We start from the raw sequence: 24955 nt of genomic DNA on the forward strand, positions 1-24955 counted from the left end.
TAGTCCGGTATTTTCCTTTCTTTGATCAGACCAAATCAGCTGGATCAAAAAGCTGATCCTTAGGACGCTGCTGTAACCAAGGCAACAAGTGACAAGTTTGCAACAGTAGAGTATCCTGATGAGCAAAATGGATGTGTTCTGATCAACAATTAGAGTATAACTAAGCAATAATACTGAATTAACTTCAGTAGTTCCAATCGACTGAGACTCAGGCCTTTAATGTATGTGGGCCAAAGGTTGTTACACCCACTCCTGGCTCAAGGACAGGAGCATTTTTGCTATACTCACCCTAGGTGCATTAGAAAGCTGAAAGAAAATGGGTTGTGGCAAGCGTACAGCCAATGGTGGCAGCAAAGTGAGAAAACAAAATGGGCAAAATTGAGTTGGACTACAAGGCTCTGAATGGAGCTCTTCTTCCATTGTCATGGCCCTGTGTGCAGGAGGCAAGGGACGACCCAGGGAGCTACGCCAAAGCAGAGGGCAAGGTGCGTGTATATGGGGAGAGGCACGGGTGGTGGCCGGCGGTGTTGGGAGTGGGCGACCATGGGCGCAAGCCCGAACAGAGCATCCCGGGGAATGCGAGAGCCAGCAGCAAGGAGCACGGGCAGCCCACATTCCTGAGTAGCTAATTAGCTGCCCAGCGTTTCCAGGGTGCTAAAAGACGCGGTTGTTTTCAGCCATGCTGCTCAGTCTGTAGTCAGCCGAGACCAAACTGGATACTGTGAGTGTAGAGTACAAATCACAGCCTATAAGAGCTGCATGTGGGAAAAAAATCCAGGGAAAGAGGACATAGCTGGAGAAATCAAAAGTCACCCTTAACCATGGAAGACACGCAGCAGTCATTCTTAACGCTGTGCGCACTGCTAGGTGGAGTAACCCGACTAGTGTGTCCCATTTTCTCTGGCTTCAATCTATCTTCTTCAGTCCACCTAAAGTCACCCTTTCTCTGTGGCATTAAGTACTGACAAGTGCTGTTTGGCATAGGGCCACTGTCTAGTCCAAGTGTAAATCCGAACAGTCAAAACATGGAAGGAGTTGTTGGGTGAAGAACGTGCGCACATTAGTTGTATATATTTTGGACCAGGTTCCCGCTTCGACCAGAAATGACCAACACAGTAAGCATTTAGCTAGACCAAAGGCAGTCCTTGGCAACAGCGCCTTTACAAAAGAACAGCATGGATTGATTGCGTGCAGTAGACTGGTGGTGCAGGGGTCATGAGTGAGGTCACATAGCACAGACATGGCCAGGCGGGCAATACAGCATACAGCAGAGTTATTCAGGTAGAGGTCTGCATTTACATATTTACAATTTGCAGATAGGAATCCTGAGAACAGTCTGCAGGCGAGGTGGATTTGGAATATAGTTTGGATAGTGAGTTAGGGGGTTGAGAGGCACCTTCCAATTCTAGCAGGTGGAGTTTGAGCTGTGTTCTGTACTGTTTCGAAGAAGAGATGACTTGGATTGCCAGTGCATGAGCATTCCACTGGAGTGGGGCAGGTAGAGGAAAGCAGCGGAAGTCAGAGGAAGCAAAGGGAGAGGGAGGGGCAAATAGGTTAAAAAGCAACAAGGAGGGGGTAGTGCACGAGGCTGAGGGTGAGTACAGTGAAATGCTGTCAGCAAAGTAGTTGGGAGTCAGTCCATCAATGGGTTTATAGACTAATAGAATTTACAGAGCAAGAAGGTCTGCACAGAGAGCCATCCAGCAACAAGTCGGTAGGTTTGGGGGAGAATCCACCTTGGTTGACTAAGGGTGCCTGTCACAAAGATGAGGGTTTTGGTGAGGGAGGAGAGTAGCCTCATGCAATAGTCAAGTTTGCAGATTACTAGAGCAGATATGTGTTTTATTTGATTGTTGTCTGAGGTATGTGCTGATTTTTCTAATACTTAGCGGGTTTAGGCTGGCTGCTATGGCATACATTGCCATGAACTGGGAGAGTTCCAGGTCACTGTCATATAGAAACACAAGCTTCCGAGCTATGGGATTGAGGGTGAGGTGGTCCAATGGGAAAGATAAGGGAGATGAGAGAAGAGGGAGTGGCTTGGTGTTGGAAGTAGGGAGATGGAGAAAGATAACTTCCACCTTTGACAATAAATCATGAGACATTGTAGATTCATCCAGTAATGGAAGATAATTAAGCATTTAGGTAAATTTTGGAGATTGCTTTCTAGGGTGAAGGAGGGGAAGAGAATGTCATCTGAGTGTTGCCAGCAAGGCATTGGTAGTTGAAGCCAATCGAGGAATCAGAGAAGAGGTGCAATGAAGAAGAGGAGTGGGCCTGGGTAATGCTTGCATGCACAAGTGTCTGGGGGGAGATGTTTGAGTACCATGAGATGACGATTGAGAAGGAGTGGTCAGAGATATACAGACACGCAGTCAAGTGTGATGTCTTCAAAACCAAGATGGCAAGACTTTGTAGGATGGAGGGGCGAGAGGGATGGTGATATAGGAGGGGCTAGAGTTGTGGGAAGCAATGAGAGAATTGGTGAAGAGGGGGAGAGCAGTCTGAGTCGAGTTAGGGATGAGATTTAGACTGTATGTGGTCAAGAAAAGAGTGTAGGTTGGTGACAGTGCATTTAAAGACAACACTCTTGGGGATTTAAGTGTTGAGGAATGAGAGATACAGGTCAGTAGGAGGATGGGTTGTTAGGACCAGTGATTGGTTTCTTCAAGAACAGAATGACTCTGGCTGTTGTATGAGAGGCTAGGAAGGTGCCAGTTGAGAGAGATTAAAATGGGTGGAGATGTGAAAGAAGGTGACTGGTGCAGGTTCCTTGACAGTTTGAGGCATAAAGAGTTCAATAGGAGGACATGATGGTTTGGCAGATAGGATGGGTAGGAGTTCCAAGAGGGTGGTGGTGAAGAAGTAGGATGGGGAGGAGAATGTGAGGATGATGGGAGGAGGGCAGAAATAGGAATGGAAAGGGAGAGATAGAAGGGTGGACAGAGCTTCCTGTATTTTAGTGATTTTTCTGGCGATGTTTGAGGCAGAATCGTTAGAGGAGAGAGAGGACAACATGGGGTATTTTCTATATGGGAGGTGTGTGGCCTGGAGGATAATGAATAGTTAATAGGAGTCCAAAGGGAGAGTGGAGGTTACATTAGTGTAATAGTCGGAATTGGACATGTCAAAGGCTGTGCTCAGGGTCAGCAGTGAGTCCTTGTAGGCAGTGAGAAGAGTAGGGAATTGGTCTTTGAGTTATTGGTGTAACCAGTGACCCATGCTTGTCCTTAGCTTCTTGATAGCTAGGGAGTTCCATTTTTGAGAGTGCAAGATGCATGGGATTAATGAGGCAGATAGTTATCACTGAAGAGGGTGGAAAGTGCATAGTTGAATTTAGTGAAGGTAAATTCTTTGGATTGGGCAATAGGAGGTAGAGAGCTTGGAGTCATCTTTTGAATTGGGCAGGGTAAAGCAGAGGACTGCAACTGCCATCAGTCCTAGCCAGCAAAGCCAGTGGTGGGAGATCATGGGGGTTGTAGTCCAAAACATTGCAAAAGCTACAAGATGCAGGCTCTTGGTGTAGGTGTGTCATTCAGTTAGGCTTGAATTTACAATTGGTGATGGCTATTGGAGGGGAAAGAGAATGCAGAGTGAGAATAGTGATGGTTAAGTGACTGACTGAGTGATCAGCATGGGAGGGTTAATCATAAAAACAGAGGAGCACAGCGTGAAAAATAGAACTATGAGATTAGTTCCTTTGGGTTTGAGTGGAAGGTTCTTTAGGTTGATTAGTGAGTTTTCAAAGAGAGTCAAGTTGGAGCTGATGGGCATTGGTAATTTTGGAGAGTTTAAGGTTTGCCCTTACAGCGACAGGGACATTAGCTGAGAGGCGTTCAAGTAAAAGGTCAAGAACAGATAAAAAGAGACTGATGGGTCCGGAGTGCGGTACATAATGAAGATAGTCAGAGGGGTGAGAGCAAGGAGTTGTCCACCATGCTGCTCAAAAGAAGGGTCTACAGGAAATGGCCGAATCCAAAAGTCTGAGTCCCAAAAGTCTGTTTCTTCTTTTCTTTTTATTTCCTATTTGTTCGCATATATGGGAGACCCCCCACACCCGCCCATCTTACCCCTATACATTTTTATTAACTTAACCCCCCACCCCCACATATATATATATTCAAACAAATCTGGGTCAGACCTTTGGGCTTCAGACTTTTTGCCCTCAGTAATTTCGTACAATACCCAAAAAGAAGAGTGTGTGAAGTCAAAGTGGGAAGGGGCTAATTGCGTGTCATTGCTGATAAGACCGATGCCACCATCTGTTTTCGAGAGACTAGGGGAGTGGGATAATAAGCAAGGTCTGTGTGAAGGGGTGTTAGTGTGGCGGTATCAAGGGGCAATGCAGGAAATGGGGTGCGAGGAATCGAAATGGTTAATGCAAAAGGAGGTTTTTATTCTGGGTTGGGCACTCCAGAGACCCATGGTGGTGTTGGAAGGTTGTGCAGAGGTGGGGGGTGGGAAGTGAAAAGTGAGAGATAGATAGGGTAGGTGGGCTTAGAGTGGGTGGGATGGGGAAGAGCAGATCACCCTATGTGGTGTTTAAGAATGGAGAGCACCATAGGGATGGGGGTAAAGGTGGAGGTGGGCTGGGGGGGAGTGGGGGGGAGAGAAGAGAGGGTTTGGGCATGAGCCATAGGAAAGGGAAAATAGAGTGGAGGAGTCGGATTGGTAAGAGTATGGTAGGCAGGCTGTATATGGTATAAGGGGGAGGAGCCAAGTAGGAACCCAGCTGTAGTATAGTGAAGGATGCAATGCAGTGCATAGTTTTGAATTAACAGGAAATGGAATTATGTTTAAGAATCATAGGGTACTACTATACGGCCATGCAGTACCGAATATGTCAGGAATAAAGTGGTTCTAGGCGACCACCATGCGCTCTTTTTAAGGATCACAGAGTCCTAGGGTACTAAAGTGCAATTCTGTAAGAATCACAGAATCCTAGGCGACCAAAAAAGGCACTTCGCATGGAGCAGGCAGCAATGTCATTGTCGGTAGGTCCAGGTGGTTCTACTGCAGGTGAGGGAATTGAGTGTCAGGTGGTAGATGTGGCAAGAAGAGAACTGGACAGAGGGGTTATAGTGCAGAGAAGAAGGCCCTATGACTTACCATGATCAAACAGGCTAATTAGGCAACAGCACTCCTAGAACATACACCCTTTAACTGGGGTGCCAGACGTAGGGACGCCTGGGGGATGGGGAAAAACAGCATGTAGTGCTCTGGGCTGACTCAGAGCTTTGCCAGACTCACCTGTAGCCATGTCTGAGACGCAGTCAGGCAGAAAGAGACTGAGGTTGCCTGGGTTTATGGGCCTTCAGCGGACCCCAAGCTTCCTTACAACGTATGATGCTGCTTCACATGGACCAAGAATGTGGGCAATAATGAGGCTTGCAGGTGGGGTACACTCGTCCACCACTCTCCAAACTGCAATATTCCAGTCTTAAAGAGGTGCGGTGAAGCAGGCATGAAACTGCTGTTTTTCTAAGGTCTAATCTCGCTTAGCCTTTCAATGGTGGCTATTGTCCTTGGGTCTGTTCTAGCGCCAAGTACTTTCGTCCTTCTTTCGGCAAAACTCAGCTGAGCGTGTATGAGCACTTCCTGGAGTGGGGGCTCCATGCTATGTGAGGGCTCTTGGATGGGGGGCACATGTCCTTGTTTGGAGGGTCCAAGGTTGTCTGTTTGGCTTGGTGTAGTGGCTTGTGAGGGGGCACTGTTTGTCCAGTTTGGGCAACATGGGGATGGTGGGTGAGATTGATGGGGTTGTTTCAGGGTGGAAATGAGATGGCAAGGCTTTGGGGAATGGGGAGGTGTGAAACGGGCTATGCATTCAGAAATGCAATACGCTACGTTGCCTGTGAAAGCCCCGTGCACGTTTCAGCCCCACCCTGATGACGAAGCTTGCAGGAGGAGACTTGAAGGTGGGTCCAGTCTGAGTTTACTAACTGTGTGTGCTGACGGCTGCTCAGCGGCTTCTGGCCCCCTTGCTGTGTTGGTCCTGTTATTTCATTTAGTCCAGTGCTCGTGAAGGTAAGCAGTGATTTTTGTTTTTAGTACAGTCCAAGGGTCCCATTGGTGTGGTAGTGTACTAGAGGGGTATGTTTGTATTTTTGAATTGCTAATGAATGTTCTTGCTCATGTAACCTCTGCTCGGCTTTTGTTCTGAGACATAACATGAATGGCAGGATGGCTTGTTCTGAGAACTCTCTGTGCTTCTTGTCATGTGGTCTCAGTGAATACTGACCATGCTGCAGAGCTGTGCAATGATCCTTTAGGAAACATCAGATCAGGCCTTTTCTTGCAGAATCCCATTGCTTAGTTTGATTCTGATTAAGCATAACAAAAGATTCCTAACGACAGGGGTTGGCTTACTTTTACACCAAAGTGTGGCATGATATATGGGCCAGGCAAATGCCAATAGTACATAACATGGGCATTCGGTATGTATTCTAAGATCTGTCACCAGGTCTCTGGTCTTTGGCTGTGATTGATTTGGGCAGTCCCTGTCGCTCATTCTGACAGTTTTTTCTCTTTCTCTCTCTCTCTCTCTGATATATTCCACTTTACTCTAGCTGCTCTCTTTGGTATGGTGTGATTGATTATATCTATTAAGTGGTGTGGTTGAGTACAGTGGTAAATGCTGTCCTTTCTGGTGTGATTGATTCTGGCAGCCTGTGTTGTTGATATGCTGTGACTAGTTCTGGCAGTGTTGGCTATCTGTGATATGTTGTGTTTGGGTCTGCCTGTGCTCACTGGTCCTGATATGTTGTGATTGATTCTGTATATGATCACTGTCACTTATGCGTTGTGATATATTCCAGCTGTAGTTACTGCCATTTCCTATGATTGATTGTAGTAGTCTCGGTTGTTGATTTGCTTGGTTTGACTCTGGCAATATTTCATGTCTCTGATAGATTTCGCCTCACTCTAGCTGTGGTTGCTGCTGTGATAATTTGGTTGATACTGGCTATAGTCACTGTCTCTGGTGTGGTGTGATTGATTCTGGTTATAGTCAATGTTCTTTATATGCTTTGATTGAGTCTGGCAGACTCGGTTGTTGATATGATGTGACTAGTTCTGACAGTTTTTGCTGTTTCTGATATGTTCTGGTTGATTCTGGTTGTAGTCACAGGCCTTTATTTGGTGTAACTGATTCTGGCTATGGTTACTGTCTCTGACGTGATGTAATTGGTTCCAGTTTTAGTCGCTGTCCTTTATTTGTTTAACTGATTTTGGCAAGTTCTGTTGTAGCATTGTGAATGAGTCTGACAGTGTTTGCTGTCTCTGATATGTTCTGATTAACTCTGGTTGCGGTTACTTTCGGTAGGCTCTCGAACATGGTGTGATTGACTCCAGTTGTGCTCATAGTTTTCCATGTGTGATTTTGCATTGACAGCCTGAGTGCCTTTCTCCTCGCGCCACACTGCTTTGCCTTTGATCCAGCCCCCTTCCTGGGACCCTGTCAGATTCACCTGTATTGTCATCAGAGCTTGTAATGCCATTTGCAGCATTGGAGGGGTATGTTTCTGCCAGCGTATTCGCTTCGAGACAAGTTGCCTTGATTAAAATAATGCAAAAAGTAATGGGTGCTAACACACACTCTATGCCAAGCTTTGGTTCCCCAAACTCTGCTTGACTGTTGGGCGTTTATCCTGCCATGACAGCAGTCAGGGCCCATCTCCATGTGCCTGCAAGGGGAAACCTATACTCCTGGGAGTTCTGCGAGCGGCCCTACTAATGATCCTACTGCTGTGGCTGTGTGTAACTGGCAGATCACAGGTTCAAATATTAGCATGACAGGCGCAGGCTGCGAAAATAAGAGTGCCTTTGTGTTTGATGACGATTGCAAGATTATAAATGGTGGTGGCGGGGGTGTCCCTTTGGTTTGATAGACTGCAGTATTGGAGCTTTCATTGCAGTTCTGATGGTGCGGTCCTGTTTTAAATGGTCATTATTGTTTCGTGTCAAATCCAGTTAATATTTGGACTTCTGAGGCGGAAGTAATGTGTCTACGCGCAGCATCTGAAGGTGTATGGTTGGGATCACCTGCCAGTAGCCAGCACGGGTTTGACTGGTATATAGGGGCAGTGCTGGAAATTGAAACAATGTATTGGGGGAACTGTCACCTTTTTGGAGGGGAGGGGCTGTGGGGTCCCCAGCCAGGTTGTGCAACACAGTATCCCTTCAAAGAACCCAATCCTGGCGATTTGAATAAAAGCAAAGAGCATTATGGGAACATCATGATGTCTGCCATTTTAAATGTAAAGCATGTCTTATAGTGGTTCAGTATGAAGCCCTTTTAAGTGAATAATGGACTCTTCTGTTTTGATTGGTCACAATATGAACCCTAATAAAGAAATGTCGGTAAATTACAGGACATATATTTTTAGTTTGGACAGCTCCACTATTGTATTTGATGCTTTGGCCGATACTTACCTGGCAGGGGAGACACCATGATCACGGAGTGGTCTCGTTCTCCCAAGAGGGAGCGGTGCCTCCTCCTGCCAGGGGGTGGTCAATGAACTTTATGGCTGGGCCATAAGCAATGCGAGGTGTCACGGGTGAAAGACCCCCGGGCCTCTGCTGTGCTTTTAAACCCCGCTTGAAATCCTGCGGGGGCCGCGAACGAGGCGGGGGCGAAAGCCCAGGCAGGAAAGCAAGGCAACACCTGACGTGGACCTCGGATGGAGCTAAGCTTAGTAACCTGGGCTGAACTGGAACCCCCTCACCTTACTTCAAAAGCCCATCACGGGAAAAAAAATGTAACTGGGCAAGTTGGAATCAGACGTGGGGAGGGAAAAAAATAAATAAAAACAAAATAAAAATGCTGAGTTTTCTGAAAGCGCCTTAAAATGTAACCAGCAGACTCAGTTCAGAAGACTTCCTAAGAGCGGTCTGCTCCAGGGCTATCATGTGCTGGTCACAGGGGTGGAGTGGAGCTCCAGTGAGACATTTTTTGCTGGAGCAAAGCTCTGTCTTGTTCCGGCCCATTACCTGCACTGATAGTGGGAGGAAGGATGGCTCAGGGGCAACAGGCTTGTCTTGGAAACAAGACAATACTGAACATAGCTTCAAATCCCGATCCCGCGTTTAAGAACCACTTGTTAGTATTAAGTGAGTTATAAACGAACAATTACATGTAGATGGCGGCAAGATCCTGAAACGTGTGCAAGCTGCAGCCCCCAGCACTGATCGGCCTCTGGGGCTGGTGCTCCTCAAACGCGGGTTCCATCAATCCCCAATCCCCTTTGTATTTTAAGCATATGAAGGGCCAAGCGAATGGTCTGAATAGGGAAAAGGGGGCCTGGTAGGGGAGTTGCAGTCAGGGTGTAAGAGACTGCTTTGGACAGCAGAGGAAGCCCATCTTCTTGAGTAAGGGGTGATGGTATCAACCTGCAGGGATAGTACAGCCTGGCAGACAACCTCCCGGCACGTGAAGGAGACAGAATGGTAAATGAATTCCAAAGGACGTGAGGCAGAAGGTGGGGTGCAATACTACAGAGTGATTAGGGGTAATAACTGAGCACAGCTTGTGGCCTGGGGGTGCAGAGTAGGCAGGGCATCTGCAGAATAGCAGAGTCGTATGGGCCTCTCCTGCCGTCAGATTCTGCCATCATTCTTGGTTTAATTCATTCATTACTGTAGCTGTTGTTATTCTGTAAAGTGCTTTGATGTAAAGCGCTATATAAACTCAATAAACATAAAACATAAAACATAAACACAACATTGTTTTAAAAGGCCCCTCTTCTGTGCAGAATGCCATTTGGCTCAACTGCACAATATACGGACACTTATTTAAAAAATAAATTAAATTTTATACCATAACAAAGGAGAGAATATGTTTTCAATGTAGATTAAATCAAATACATTAAAAGCCTCTGCCTTGATTCCCAGAGATGGAGCTATGACGATCTTATCCCTCTCCTGAGCTAAATTAACAAGGTAACATAATATGCCTTGACCTTGACCGTGCAAAAAATGCATTTAAGCAAAGTGCAGAAAGGTCTGAAATGTGCAGAGAGATGGCTGTCCGAGCAAAATCCATGCAACTGAGTAACATGTTGGTATTAACTGCATATTCCAATCCTAGAAACATATTTAAAAGCTGTGCCTTCTCTCCTGTGCAATGGGCTTCCGAGCGGAAGCGGCCCTCACAGCTCTAGACCCTTAGCTGCCAGCCTGCTTCCTGTGCCATCTCGCCAGTGAAGGGGGCCCTCAGCTGCCAGCCTGCTGCCTGTGCCATCTCTCCTCATGAGCCATTGAAGGAGGCCCTCAGCTGCCAGCCTGCTGCCTGTGCCATCTCTCCTCATGAGCCAGTGAAGGAGGCCCTCCGCTGCCAGCCTGCTGCCTGTGACATCTCTCCTCATGAGCCAGTGAAGGAGGCCCTCCGCTGCCAGCCTGCTGCCGGTGCCATCTCTCCTCATGAGCCAGTGAAGGAGGCCCTCCGCTGCCAGCCTGCTGCCTGTGCCATCTCTCCTCATGAGCCAGTGAAGGAGGCCCTCAGCTGCCAGCCTGCTGCCTGTGCCATCTCTCCCCATGAGCCAGTGAAGGAGGCCCTCAGCTGCCAGCCTGCTTCCTTTGCCATCTCCCCTCATGAGCCAGTGAAGGAGGCCCTCAGCTGCCAGCCTGCTGCTTGTGCCATCTCCCCTCACGAGCCAGTGAAGGAGGCCCTCAGCTGCCAGCCTGCTGCCTGTGCCATCTCCCCTCACGAGCCAGTGAAGGAGGCCCTCAGCTGCCAGCCTGCTGCCTGTGCCATCTCTCCTCACGAGCCAGTGAAGGAGGCCCTCCGCTGCCAGCCTGCTGCCTGTGCCATCTCTCCTCATGAGCCAGTGAAGGAGGCCCTCAGCTGCCAGCCTGCTTCCTTTGCCATCTCCCCTCATGAGCCAGTGAAGGAGGCCCTCAGCTGCCAGCCTGCTGCTTGTGCCATCTCCCCTCACGAGCCAGTGAAGGAGGCCCTCAGCTGCCAGCCTGCTGCCTGTGCCATCTCTCCTCACGAGCCAGTGAAGGAGGCCCTCAGCTGCCAGCCTGCTGCCTGTGCCATCTCTCCTCACGAGCCAGTGAAGGAGGCCCTCAGCTGCCAGCCTGCTGCCTGTGCCATCTCCCCTCATGAGCCAGTGAAGGAGGCCCTCAGCTGCCAGCCTGCTTCCTGTGCCATCTCCCCTCATGAGCCAGTGAAGGAGGCCCTCAGCTGCCAGCCTGCTGCTTGTGTCATCTCCCCTCGAGCCAGTGAAGGAGGCCCTCAGCTGCCAGCCTGCTGCCTGTGCCATCTCTCCTCATGAGCCAGTGAAGGAGGCCCTCAGCTGCCAGCCTGCTGCCTGTGCCATCTCTCCTGCACCCTCTGAATCCTCCCACTCCAGGAATTCCACTGGAAGGTTTTCTGAAAGGACTAAAAACGTCCACCAGTAGAGGGTTTAAAAGTTGGGGGGAGGGGCTCTACCGCTTCTGAACCATTCACTGCCCTGTGCCTAGGAGCTGTTGGGTCACAGTGTAAACGTTGTATTCACTCTCAGTACCAGGATTGAGTTATGATGTAGGCCTGGGAAATAGTTCTTTGAAGTATGCTTTGTGACATGAGGCCCACTGTATGTTCCTTTATTGATATGATGTGATATGGCATTTATAACGCGCCTATACACAAGTGTTTCAAGGCGCGAGATGGGGATGATTGTACAGCGCCAGTTACACAACATGATTCTGAACACCCTAGAAAAGGCAAGAGCAGCATCTTTGGGATTTTTTGGGCAACATCTCTGGTTATTGAGAACTTTGGCTCCTGCAACCACTTGCCCTATCTCAAATGAATCAATAAAATCATAGTTACCTATGTCTCTTAGAGCCTTCCGTCAGATCGCTCCCCCTGAGGGTCCACTTTGGGTCACATGGAAACGTGTTTTGACTATTCTATGTCTGTATCCTCTTTCCAGTCTGGCGGGCAGGACCAAGAACGTCGGAGGACCAAGCGCAGAGGGGACCTGTATTCCATACAAACGTCCTTGATAGTATCTGCTCTTAAGAAGATGCTCCCCATTGGCCTCAACATGTGCACCCCGGGCGACCAGGAGCTGATTTCATTAGCAAAGACCAGATACAGCCTTGTAAGTCTGATTCGCACGGCACATGTATAATCCCTGAACTCCGTTCAAAGGAAGAACTATGACGGGATGCACAGTCAGTGGAGTTTATTTCATCAAAAAGTAAGTCTCTATGTGTTATTAATTGTGACAAACTCTTTTCTTTCTACAGAAAGACACAGACGAGGAGGTCCGAGATCATTTACGCAACAACCTGCATCTGCAGGAAAAGGTACTGCCCAAATAAGAGGAATGATATTAATAGTAGTGGGAAGTGTTGTGATGGAGTTCAGTTGGTGAGTGCTTGGTGTGAGTGCAAGAGGAATATTCTACATGTAGGATGGAGAACGGGGACCCCTCCTAAGCTATGGTAGGTGCTTGGGGTGGTGTTCTAGGAGAAAGGCAAACATCTGGGGACTATTAAGGACAGGTGCAGTTTACTGCTTGAGACTAATGTCTGGGTGGGTGGAAAGGCAAGGCGTTGGATATACCTAGATTTTGACCATTTGCATGTATAGTACTCATGCCTATGTTATGTTGCTTTCCCATGATTAGAGGTGGACTAGACTGATTTGGTCATTTCTATTGCTGGGTCCTTGGAATGTGTGACTTTTCATCACTGTGGGCTGGTGTCAAATCAAAATGTTGTTGTGAAGTTCAGTATAGAAGTATTTTCAATTTGTTTGAATCTGAAGAGGTTGTGCACCTCCTGACTGCCAGTGGAAGCTAGTCCCAGAGCGTGTGGCTTTGGGCAGGGATCCCCCGGCCCCGCTGAATGGCACAGCTAGCTTTTGGAAAGAGAACATTGGAAGCATTATTTAATTAGCACCAGTGTATAATGGTGTGGGTAGGATACAGAAAGATGCCCCAGGATGAAGTAGCTAGGATGGGGATGAAGTGGGAACATAAGCTAACCATGGCAACTGCTCTAAAGGGGTGCATACAGACCCTGCAGATGTTAAGTCTGCCGAGCTAAATAGAGAGTTAACACCTGTTGTGGAGCTGGAAGTTGCAAGCCAAATGGAGCTGTTCGTTTGTAGAACCTTGCATGCTAGGTTTGGAATGCATGCTTTTTATTGGTCAAGATGAGGCAAGCATAGCTCGGTCAGCTGGTGAAACCTTCACAGTAAGCTGGGCTAACAACCCAAAGTAAAGACTGCACAAACCTAATGGCATCATTGCCAATTCAATTTCTTAACCAAAAGTATTCATGCAATATCATCAATAATGAACAATATTTCATGGCTCAGTACAAATCAAAGACATCATTGTTTAATCGTGCAGGAATATGCCAATTGGCCAATGCATTTCGGACCCAGAGGTCCTTCATCAGGGTGAAATGTACAGACAAAATATGTAAAGAAAAATGCACACAGAAAAAACAAACAGTAAATAATAATAAAAATCAATTTATAAACTAAATACAATGAAAATAATGATAGCATAGAATGCTCCACCTAGCCTGCACCTTTAAACCATTACAAACACCAGCACAAAATCACAGAAACCTGTAGAAAGAACAAAGATATAAGAAAAAGGAACATAGATTTCAAGTTAAAGGAACAGTTGTGTGCATGGACCGAAATTACATTTATCGTGAGATACCATATCGGTCTCAACACTGAAGATACAAAGGTGTCCAAAAGTAAGCGTCTCCTCGTGACTATAACCAATCGGGTCCAAAGCTTGGGCTGAAAAAGATATATGGTGAAAATTATACATTGAATCCAACAGGGCGCTCCAAACTGACACCAAATTTCAATCGCCGGTAAAACAATCACAGAGTTTATTAGAACACCACAATATTACCTTACTTGAAAGAAGTGGCCATCGGACAGGAGCCTACTCTTACGTCCTGCCCCCTTTTCCTCCATACTGTATGGGCGTCCCTCGCGAGGGACCGGATACAGAGCCTTTTTCACCATAAGAATCTTCATCCTCTTTAAATTTAGCGGCGCGCAGAGGCATGGCCGTGGGAGCATGCACTGGCCCGAGTGCGCCCACCAGTGCCACACCTCAGTCCCCTTATCTGCGTCGATGGGAACGGGCCGATTTCACCAGCACTCCTGGGTTTGGCTTCGGCCATGTAATACCACACGCTTTTCCCTGGGTGTTCTGCTATCTTGTCTTTTCTCTTTCTTTTAGATACTTGGTCCTCCGACGCCACGCTCCTCCCCGGTGCATGTTGATTTCAACAGGCTTCAGCAGGTGTCCAGCCTGTTAGGGGCTCTTCCCCACATCAGACCCACACACCCTTTTCCTCCCCTGCCTTGGCCCTGAGCACGGCTGGGAAGATTGATCCCCGTGAAATGCTTTGACACCTCAGGCACTGAAGACCAGGCTACCTAGGTGGAGGGAGCTCTTCCAGATGTCACCCCAGAGGACCTAAAGGACTTCATCAAACTTCGTTCGAGGCCAAAGGCAAGGCCTTTATTCACCATCGCACCCCGCAAGGGCGACTCCTTTCCGAGGAGCACACATACCGAGGCTAGTCCAGCTTCCGGCCTCGTGGCCGAGGGGTCTCTGGATCCTAACGGTATCAGGGCTGAGGGACCGCAAGGTTCTTCTACCGGGGTTACTCCCGAAGGGCAATACCCTAGCAACGGCATCATGTCCGAGGGGGCGCCTTCATGCAGCACTACGGGCAGCTCTGCTGAGGGCAATATGCCTTCCAGGCCCCAGCCTTAGGTGCGGGATAGGCCTTACGTTCCAACACCAAGCATCTTGGTCGGGGCTGGTTCCAGCGAGCCAGGCACCACGACTTTGGCATGCAGCTTGACAAAATGGCCGCCGTGCCAGACAAAATGGATACTCGTCCGATACCTCCTCTAGCAGAGCGGGTCGAGGAACGAGTCACAAGGTGGGACTGGTGTCAACCAGGTACGTGCCTACAGCTTATCCATCAGCAGCGCAGGGCAGGTTCCCCCTGCACCCCAGGCAGAGTGTGCCCTGGCCCCAGCAGCCCGTAGCCACTCCATCAATATGTCATGCCACCTCCTCAGCCTCCGAAGACAGGTTCTTCGAAAGGTTTCTGGCACTGATGCGAATGCCCCAGATGGGGTCTACCCTTCGGGATGCTATTAGGGACATGCTCCCTCAGGTCACCCTAACGGTACCCATAGTCATTCCTCCAATGGCACCGGTGCCAGAGGCCCCAGTGCTGCCCGTGCTACCTTTACCGGCTCCTACTACGGCCCCCTGCCTCTGGCAGTACAAGCGGTTCCACACCAGCCTCTGCAACAGCCTCTGGCTCCAGTTCCCACACCGCACCCAGTACCCCTCTGCCAGTTCTGGATCCTCTGAACACTCAGGTGGACACAGAGGAAGAGGAAGACCCTGACATGCCATCTTCAGCGAAGGCCTTCCACGAACGCCTTGCGGCCCTGGCAGAATACCTAGGCCTTCCTCAGCCCGAGATCAAACAGCACGAAGTGGGGGTCTTGGCAGAGGTCCTCACCCTAAGGCCCCCCTCCAAGACGGGGATCCCGATGCAGAAGGATGTGGTTGCCCTGGCCAAGAAGGGGTGGCTCAAGCTGCACTCGGCCCAACCTGTCAATAGGTGCCTCGACACCAAGTACAGGCAATTAAAGGGGGATACACCCTTGCTTTTGGCTCATCCGCAGCCACACTCCTCAGTGATCGCTGCAGCGTCACTCTATTTTAAGCCTCAGTCGTCCTCGGCCATCTCGGCCTTGGCGCTGCTAGGCTAGGAGGAGAAGATCGTGGAGGCGTACAGGAAAAAAGCTGTACTCCAACAGCTCCTTGCACCTGCGTCAAGCCAACGGCGATGCCATGCTGGCAGCCGCTAACCAAAGGCTCTGGCGGGAAATTGCGGACTTCCTCCTGGAACTCCCCTCCCCCCCAAAGCCAGACTTGCTTCAAAGTGGGATTGGGATAGAAAAAGCCCGGCTGGTATCGTCTGACATCATAGAGTCCACAGTGGCCCATATCGATACCGCTGACCGGGCAATCTGCATTGCCAAGGACATCAGAAGGATGGCCTGGCTCCGGGCTACTAAGTTAAACCCGGACATCCAGGAATGCATATTGGACCTTCCATTCGAGGGTAGTGACCTCTTCCACTCATCCATGGATGAAGAATTAGATAAAAAGAAGAACAGCTCACAGACCGCTAAGTCTTTATCAATTCTTATGAAGGCCATGCCCAAGGCGTACACCCAGTCCAATCTACGCTCCGACAAGGGGCGGGCGTCTGGAGGGTTCTGAGGCTTCCAAGAACGGAGGTCCATACAACCTGACCGTTCCCCGAGTCAGCATCTGAGGAAACAACAAAGGGGGGGGGTGGCAAGGAGTTTTTCCAATCCCCCTCCTCCTCAGCATCCTCAAAAGGAAAAAAGGCATGACACACCCATCCAGGTCCTCGTGTTTCTAGTGGTAGGCAGGTTTGCCTCACGTGCAATTTTGGCACCAAAACCTTTCAGACCCCTGGATCCTATCTGTAGTCTCCATGGGGTAGTGCATACTGATCCCTTCCTCTCCTCTCTCCTCCCCTCCTCTCCCACAGATTGGGACAGCAACTCTGTTGACGGAGATCTGGTCCCTCATCGAGAGCCAGGCCGTGGAAGAAGTCCCAGCCTCCCAGAGAGGATTGGGCTTCTATTCCAGGATTTTCGTCATACAGATGAAGAACCAGGCTGGCCTGAGAGTTGTGTTGGACCTTTCCACCCTCAACCTCTCCCGTCCCCTACAAAAGTTCAAGATGGTTACGCCAGCTCTCATTGCGAAGACACTGAACAGGGGAGACTGGATATGCTCCCTGGATCTGAAGGACGCGTATCTACACGTACCGATTTGGCAGCCGCATCGGTTCTTTCTGTGCTTCAGGCTGCCATTTCCAGTACAAGGTTCTACCCTTCAGTATCAACTCAGTCCCCAGGGTATTCACCAGATTGATGAACGTCATGGCGGCTCTCCTCAGGGCCCAGGGCCATCACATCTACCCATAACTGGACGACTGGCTTGTCCGGGCCTCATCTCCGAAGGCAGTTCTTCACACCTCTTCTGCGCTTATGAACACACTCCACTACCTGGAGTTTACTATCAATCTCAAGAAGTCTCAGCTACAACCCACGCCGAAGCTGACCTTCCTGGGTCTCATCTGGGACACCTCCTCTGAGAGAGTTTTCCCTTCGGAGGACAAGATCACGGCCATCAGGAGAGCCACTGCTCTCTTCCTCTCCAGGACTGTGACCCCGGCCTGGTGGTACCAACACCTACTGGGCATTATGGCGGCTGTCCTTTTAGCCGTACCTCACACAAGACTCAGGAAGAAGAGACTGCAGCTGCACTTTGCAGCCTCATGGAATCAGGAGAGGGGCTCACAGTCGGAGCCAGTGGACATTCCTATGTCTATCCACCCGGACCTCACCTGGTGGTCCGCGGACTTCAAACTACGGCGGGGCAAGCCATCCGGCAGTCTCTCCCTCAGGTCGCTGTCACAACGGTCTCCTCCTTGTAAGACTGGAGAGCCACTCTAGACAACCACAGAGTCCATGGAGTCTGGACCCCACAGGAGCAGGAGTCCCACATCAACTGGCTAGATTTGAAGGCCATATGGCTGGCCCTCAAAGCCTTCCTCCCTCTCATCGGGGGCAAGACAGTACTTATACAGATGGACAACTCCACCAGTATGTACTAAGTCAACAAGCAGGGTGTACCAGGTCCCTACCACTATGCAACCTCGCGGTCAGCATATGGGAATGGGCTATGGAGAACAACATCTACCTAATAGCTGTCCACCTCCCAGGGGGATCCAGTCTGGAGACGGACAGGATCAGCAGACTAGGAGCAGACAATTACGAATGCCAATGGAATGACCTGGTACTGAAGGAGATCTTCCTCAGGTGGGGGCTCCCCCAAGTGGATCTGTTTGCCTCCCAGGAGAACAGGAAATGCCAACAGTTCGCCTCCTGACAGTGTCGGGGCCCCAGCTCCCTGGGAGATGCGTTCCAGATACCATGGAACCACATGACACCTTACGCCTTCCCACCCACTCCCCTGGTCCACAGGGTGATCTGCAAGATAAAGCATTCTTGGCACCTCAGCATCATTCTGATAGTTCCATGGTGGCCGGTGAGACCATGGTTCTCTAAGTTGCTCAGCCTCTTGGACAGACCTCCCATTCCCCTACCGCTGGCCCAAGCTCCCCTCCTGACCCACCCTGCCCCCCACAAACTAGCCCTCGCAGCGAGGTTCCTGAGCAGGTCACTCTGAAGCACTTGAACCTATCGCAGGCTAACCTGGAAATTATCCAGGGCGTCAGAAGCAAAGCTACCAGGAGCCAATATAAGAGCAAGTGCTCTAGATGCTGTCATTGGGCCATGTCTAAGGAGATCGACCTTCTTAACTGCTCTTTGGATGACATGCTCTCCTTCTCGGCGCACCTCGCCCACTCTGGTGTGCAGGTCGACACATGCCGCACTTATCTAGCAGCCATAGGTGCCTACAGGAATTCAGAGGAGGGTCTTTTTTCCTCCTCTAACCCGGTGGTCAAGCAACATCTGGTGGAACTCCACAGACTCTACCCGCCCATAAAGAAGCCTCACCCCGTGTGGGACCTCAACGTTGTGCTGGGCAAACTCACACACAAACCATTCGAGCCAATGGCATCCGCGGATATCAGGCTGGTCACCCTAAAAACAGCTCTGCTCGTGGGTATCACCTCAGCTCGCCGAGTCAGCCAGATCCAGGCTCTTGTGGCATCAGAGCCCTATACCACTTTTCACAGGGATAAGGTGGTCCTCCGGGCGCACCCTAAGTTCCTACCCAAGGTCTCATCCACCTTCCACCTCAGCGAGGAGATAGTCTTACCCACTTTCTTCGCCGGTCCCAAGGCTGAGCCTCAGAGGGTTTTGCACCGACTGGATGTCAGACGTACCCTTAAGTACTACCTTGACAGGAACAAGGAATCCTGCAAGTCAGATGCCCTTTTTGTCACCTTCGGTGGTTCAAGGACAGGTTATCAGGCTTCCAAGGCCTCCATCTAAAGGTGGATGGTTGCTGCCATCAAGGAAGCCTATGAGGGCAGCACAGGCCAGTTCTTGCTAATTTGCATGCCCATGTGATCACGGAAAAGAGCACGGTCATTGCGTTTCAACGTCATGTACCGTAGCAAGCCATTAGCAGGACGGCCACCTGGGACACCCCTCAGCTTTTTGCAAGCACTACTGTCTGTACGTCACCTCTAGGTCAGACGAGGATTTCGGGCAGGCGGTTCTGAGAAACCTATTTGCTTAAGGAGGGCCTCCTCTCCACCCTAGGGCTACATTCAGTTGTAATCGCTCATACAGTATGGAGGAAAGGGGACGGGATGTAAGAGTAATTAATAGTTACTCCCCGTAGTGACTAACATACTCTTAGTCCATAGTCCCCTTTCCTCCATACGTCCCACCATCCTCCCCCCTAATAATACTGGTGTCATTAGGCAATGTTGCATATTGTCGACGTGCCAATGGGGACTGAGGTGTGGCGCCGGTGTAGGGAGTCAGGCGAGCACATGCTCCCAGGGGCACACCCTGCGCACCTCTTAATTTAAGGAGAAGAAGATTTTTATGGTAAAAAAGTTCTGTCTCCCGTCCCTCGCAAGGGATGCCTATACAGTATGGAGGAAAGGGGACTATGGACTAAGAGTACGTTAGTCACTACGATGAGTAACAATTATATCCGACAACAAGAGTGCTTCTAGTGCTGCCCACGCTGTATGAAAAAACACTGCTCAAATAGAAATGGACGTGCATACGTCAAACCATAGTGACATCGGAGGAGTGCACTCAATCACGGTAAGTAAAACAATCTTGTAGGTGTGCACTGGTACGTGCTACGTATCGCAAGTGGATAGAAATGTAATGAAAGTATAATACACCTGTAAAGCATATATGGTGATGGTATAAAAATACAATGGAAACAAAGAAGGTAGTGAGAGCATAATGAAGATACAAAATGTAAAAAACAAGAGGAACAAAATTACGGAAAATGCAGAACAGTAGTAAAGAAAATACCTAATCAGTTAAAATACACCTAGTCCTAGAACTACAATGGAATGAAAGAGGGTAGTGACAGCATAATGAAGATATGAAATGATCAGAACAAGTGAAACAAAAGGAAAAAATAACAGAAAATTCAGAACAATACTAGAGAGAATACCGAATCAGTACAAGTACTCGTAGTCAATTAACAACAACAGCAGAAAAGAAGGGTCCATGCTGAACCAATAGCTAGGGATACAAGATGCAAATGCTAATCAATAGTAATGAGACCAAAAATGTGGGTAAAGAAACAATACCCATCCATGGTGAATATGCGTGAAAAGTAAAAAAAAAAGGGATAGACATAAACAGAAATAGATACCCTACATAAGATCTCTGCCACAATAAGAGCTCTAAAAAAAAACCTTTAGTATGATAGAATACCCAAACTGCAAAAATGGGAATTCTAATAGTACTCTACACTCCTCATAGTAATTGAAGCATGTCATACGTGCACCTATCATGGGGATACACAGTAAGAATACAGGGCTCACGTACATGTTCATAAAATCAGGAAATCCAAATTGATCAGAAATCTGATAAGTAACACAATAGTGTTTCAAATCATAGAAAACACTCTAAATCCAACTCCTCATTCATGCCACCAGGGGCAAGAGAGTCCAGTGAATGTACTGAAAAGCTTCTCGTTGTTCCAAACTTCTTTGTATGTTCCCTCTGAATTATTTCTTGGTACTGACTTCAAAACATTAGAAATCTCATCTGCACAGTGGAGTGGCCATGTTCATTGTAGTGTCTGGCAACTGAAGAGTTCATATTTCGGTCCGCACACCAGACCTGTGCTCGCTCCACCTTATTCTCAGCCTTCCTGAATGCCTGGCCCACGCAGTAGAGACGACATGGGCACTTTATACAATATAAAACATTCTCGGATTCACATGTAGGGTAATATGTAAAAGAAATAATTTCTCCCGTCCTCGGATCAAATGCAACTGGTCCCTTGATAACAGTAGATTGTGACAACTGGCAAAGCAAGCATCCCAACACTGCTAAGCATCAGGGACCATGGACAAGAAGGAGGAACATGGCCACAGGCTATATGGGGTAACGATTATGTTAAGTGATAATTGAATATCAGTTGGAGAGAAAATAGTTCTAAAGCAGGGCTGGGAACAAATAAATCTTGTGAGGGATGCTTTCCTGGTCTGATGTATGCCTAGAAAGTGACCAAGTTGAAAGGGAGGCCTGAGATGAGCAACCACAGCAACGAGGAGAGCGGTTACAAGCAAATGATATTCAGGAAGTGAAGCAAACTGGTCTCAGATGCATTCATGATCAAGAATTTGCCCACCCACCGCTTCTGCTTGAGGATTATGGCTTGTGATTCCTTGATAAATCACTGTGTTGGTCTGTGTAAAGATTATAGCTGTGAATGTTTTGTTTCTACTGCAATGTTTTGCGAGTGTAGTTTCCCATTATTTGTTGTCTTGGTCCACATCAGTCTGATGACCCAGCAGTGAAATGGCAGCTTAACCTCTACAAAGACATCCTGAAGAGTGAAGAACACCTGGATCCAGAGCGAGCGGTGGAGAGGGTGCAAAAGATTTCAGCAGCTGTCTTTCATCTTGAGCAGGTAAGCAAGACCACAACGTGTTTCATTTGAATCATAGAAAATCCCAACAACAACATCACTCATTCTCGTTTATCACAAAGTAGTCACTGTGGGAGTACAAGGCACACATAAGGGAAATGATTGATTAATGTACACTGTGACTTGAAGCTTACCGTTGCATTGGTCCTTACGAAAGATCCTTATTTAGAGTTTTAGGGCCTGAACGTTTTTATAGAAATATGACGTTCTCACACTTTCCACACCGGGCATCAAGCTATGAGGGCAGAGGTGGTGCCTTAGTCTCCATTGCTACCGTTCCATGCCTCCCATGATACATATTCATGCAGTCCAGCCAGTAGATCCCACATGCTCCGTGGAACTCCTATTGGACCTCCCAGAAGGATAGCTCTGAATTGCATAGATGGGTACACATCGGACCCTGTTTCTGAGCTGCATAGATCCAGTGGATTCTGGTCTGGTACAAAGCTTATCCTGCAAGACATTTGGCCTCTGTGTCAAGTGTCCCTCGACACTCATTCTGACATGTAGCATGGCTTGAGTACTGTAATCATGAGTTGCTGTTTGAACCATCGGTTAAGCAGACATGAATCCCTGAAAGTAAGTGTTGACTTCATGCTCTCTTTCTGAGCTAATGTTTGGAGTCATTGATGCAATAAGTTACAATTCTCCAAATCAGCCTTGAAAAAACAATTGTACTTAAATCATTCACATAACAAGTATTAAGCAAGGGGTTGCTTGACTATGCGGTGGCTTCTTAACGGGGCCTCCTCTGGACTTTGGCAGCTTGGTAGTGCAGAACGTTAATGGTGTATCATAATTATTCGACTAACTGGTGTTCATTTTCCCAACATCTGATGAATGAAAGACGGGTGCGGACAGCGTGTGCACACACATTCCCATATCAGATGCATCAAACCTGTGAGCTGTCTTAACTCTTACATGGAAGAGATAAAAGAGTCCTCCATTCCCAGAGTCTACATTAGGAATGCAGGATCCATCTGTAGCTGGGCTTGGCATTACCCACATCCGCTGGTGCCAACCAGAATGGAGGGCATTTCCTTGAATTCACTGTCCTAAAAGAAAGGCAAAGGAAACTGTTGGTCTTAAATCCCTTGCTGCACTTAAAGGCCTGGAAAGACATCCATAGTCTCACTAGTAATCAATACTCAACACATGACAGTAAAAACAAGCTTGCTATCCAAGTATTGTTTGCATCATTTACAGCACCATTTCTACTAACAATATTAATTTCCATTTGATATGTATATGCCTCCACCCGATGCAAGCACCATATCCTATTATCCCTGGCCCCTTGCTGTTATTGTGGTACCCTGCATGATCTGTTTAGGGGCAGCTCTTCCCTTTACCTCTTATGTGGAGGGCACATAGTCCAACATATATCGAATTCCTAAAGGCTGACCATTGTAAAATGTGCGAGTGATCCAATCCTTCTTGTTGCAGGTGGAGCAGCCGCTTAGATCGAAGAAGTTAGTATGGCACAAGCTGCTATCCAAACAGCGAAAACGGGCCGTAGTTGCGTGCTTCCGGATGGCGCCACTGTACAATCTGCCAAGGTACGTACCTGTGTTGTTTATTACATAATTCAAAAAAAGGTAACAGGCGCTCCTCTCCAGAAAGAACATGGCATGATAACCTGTTCTGAGATGAGAGTTTGCAGCACACGCTTTTTGCTCACTGTACCTTTCACAGATGGGAAATATCCATTTGCCTATCAGTCTTTGTCCCGCCCACATGGGCAGTCCAGCACCAAAATGCTATGGCAATTCCTCTCTGAACAAGAGTACCAAAAGCAACCCCATACACGTATTTCAGCCTTGTTGGGCCTCGTCAGTGAGGTGAAGCTGTGCCTCTCTAAGAACAGTGAGCAGGGAGTCCACGTCTGGTTGCCTCCAGGTAACTCAGGGTGACCAACCACAAGTTCCTTACACATATTTCAAAAAAAGGTTGCAGGCGCTCCTCTCCAGAAAGAACATGGCATGATAACCTGTTCTGAGGTGAGAGTTTGCAGCACACGCTTTTTGCTCACTGTACCTTTCACAGATGGGAAATATCCATTTGCATATCAGTCTTTGTCCGGCCCACATGGGCAGTCCAGCACCGAAATGCTATGGCAATTCCTCTCTGAACAAGAGTACCGACAGCAACCCCATACACGTGTTTCAGCCTTGTTGGGCCTCGTCAGTGAGGTGAAGCTGTGCCTCTCTGAGCACAGTGAGCAGGGAGTCCACGTCTGGTTGCCTCCAGGTAACTCAGGGTGACCAACCCCAAGTTCCTTACACATATTTCAAAAAAAGGTTGCAGGCGCTCCTCTCCAGAAAGAACATGGCATGATAACCTGTTCTGAGGTGAGAGTTTGCAGCACACGCTTTTTGCTCACTGTACCTTTCACAGATGGGAAATATCCATTTGCATATCAGTCTTTGTCCGGCCCACATGGGCAGTCCAGCACCGAAATGCTATGGCAATTCCTCTCTGAACAAGAGTACCGACAGCAACCCCATACACGTGTTTCAGCCTTGTTGGGCCTCGTCAGTGAGGTGAAGCTGTGCCTCTCTGAGCACAGTGAGCGGGGAGTCCACGTCTGGTTGCCCCCAGGTAACTAAGGGTGTCCAACCGCAAGTTCCTTGCACATATTTCAAAAAAAGGTAGCAGGCGCTCCTCTCCAGAATGAACATGGCATGATAACCTGTTCTGAGGTGAGAGTTTGCAGCACACGCTTTTTGCTCACTGTACCTTTCACAGATGGGAAATATCCATTTGCATATCAGTCTTTGTACTGCCCACATGGGCAGTCCAGCACCGAAATGCTATGGCAATTCCTCTCTGAACAAGAGTACCGACAGCAACCCCATACACGTGTTTCAGCCTTTGTTGGGCCTCATCAGTTAGGTGAAGCTGTGCCTCTCTGAGCACAGTGAGCAGGGAGTCCACGTCTGGTTGCCCCCAGGTAACTCAGTTTGACCAACCCCAAGTTCCTTGCACATATTTCAAAAAAAGGTAGCAGGAGCTCGTCTCCAGAATGACCATGGCATGATAACCTGTTCTGAGGTGAGAGTTTGCAGCACACGCTTTTTGCTCACTGTACCTTTCACAGATGGTAAATATCCATTTGCATACAGTCTTTGTCCCGCCCACATGGGCAGTCCAGCACCGAAATGCTATGGCAATTCCTCTCTGAACAAGAGTACCAACAGCAACCCCATACACGTGTTTCAGCCTTGTTGGGCCTC

General features: G+C 48.5%; 1 protein-coding gene across 7 annotated transcripts in view; it reads left to right on the forward strand.

Annotated features, from left to right (window-relative positions):
* The window catches only part of RYR3 (ryanodine receptor 3), a 1751462-nt gene that overhangs the window by 1290953 nt on the left and 435554 nt on the right, over nt 1-24955 (forward strand). For all 7 annotated transcript variants that reach the window (XM_069638568.1, XM_069638566.1, XM_069638573.1 and 4 more), the window contains 4 exons: nt 11922-12092; nt 12241-12300; nt 21573-21704; nt 23166-23278. In XM_069638568.1, coding sequence (XP_069494669.1) covers nt 11922-12092; nt 12241-12300; nt 21573-21704; nt 23166-23278 — 476 coding nt within the window. The remainder of the gene's footprint in view (nt 1-11921; nt 12093-12240; nt 12301-21572; nt 21705-23165; nt 23279-24955) is intronic.

The sequence above is a fragment of the Ambystoma mexicanum genome, chromosome 14 (genome assembly GCF_040938575.1).
Source record: "Ambystoma mexicanum isolate Mex_15411 chromosome 14, UKY_AmexF1_1, whole genome shotgun sequence".
NCBI lineage: Eukaryota > Metazoa > Chordata > Amphibia > Caudata > Ambystomatidae > Ambystoma > Ambystoma mexicanum.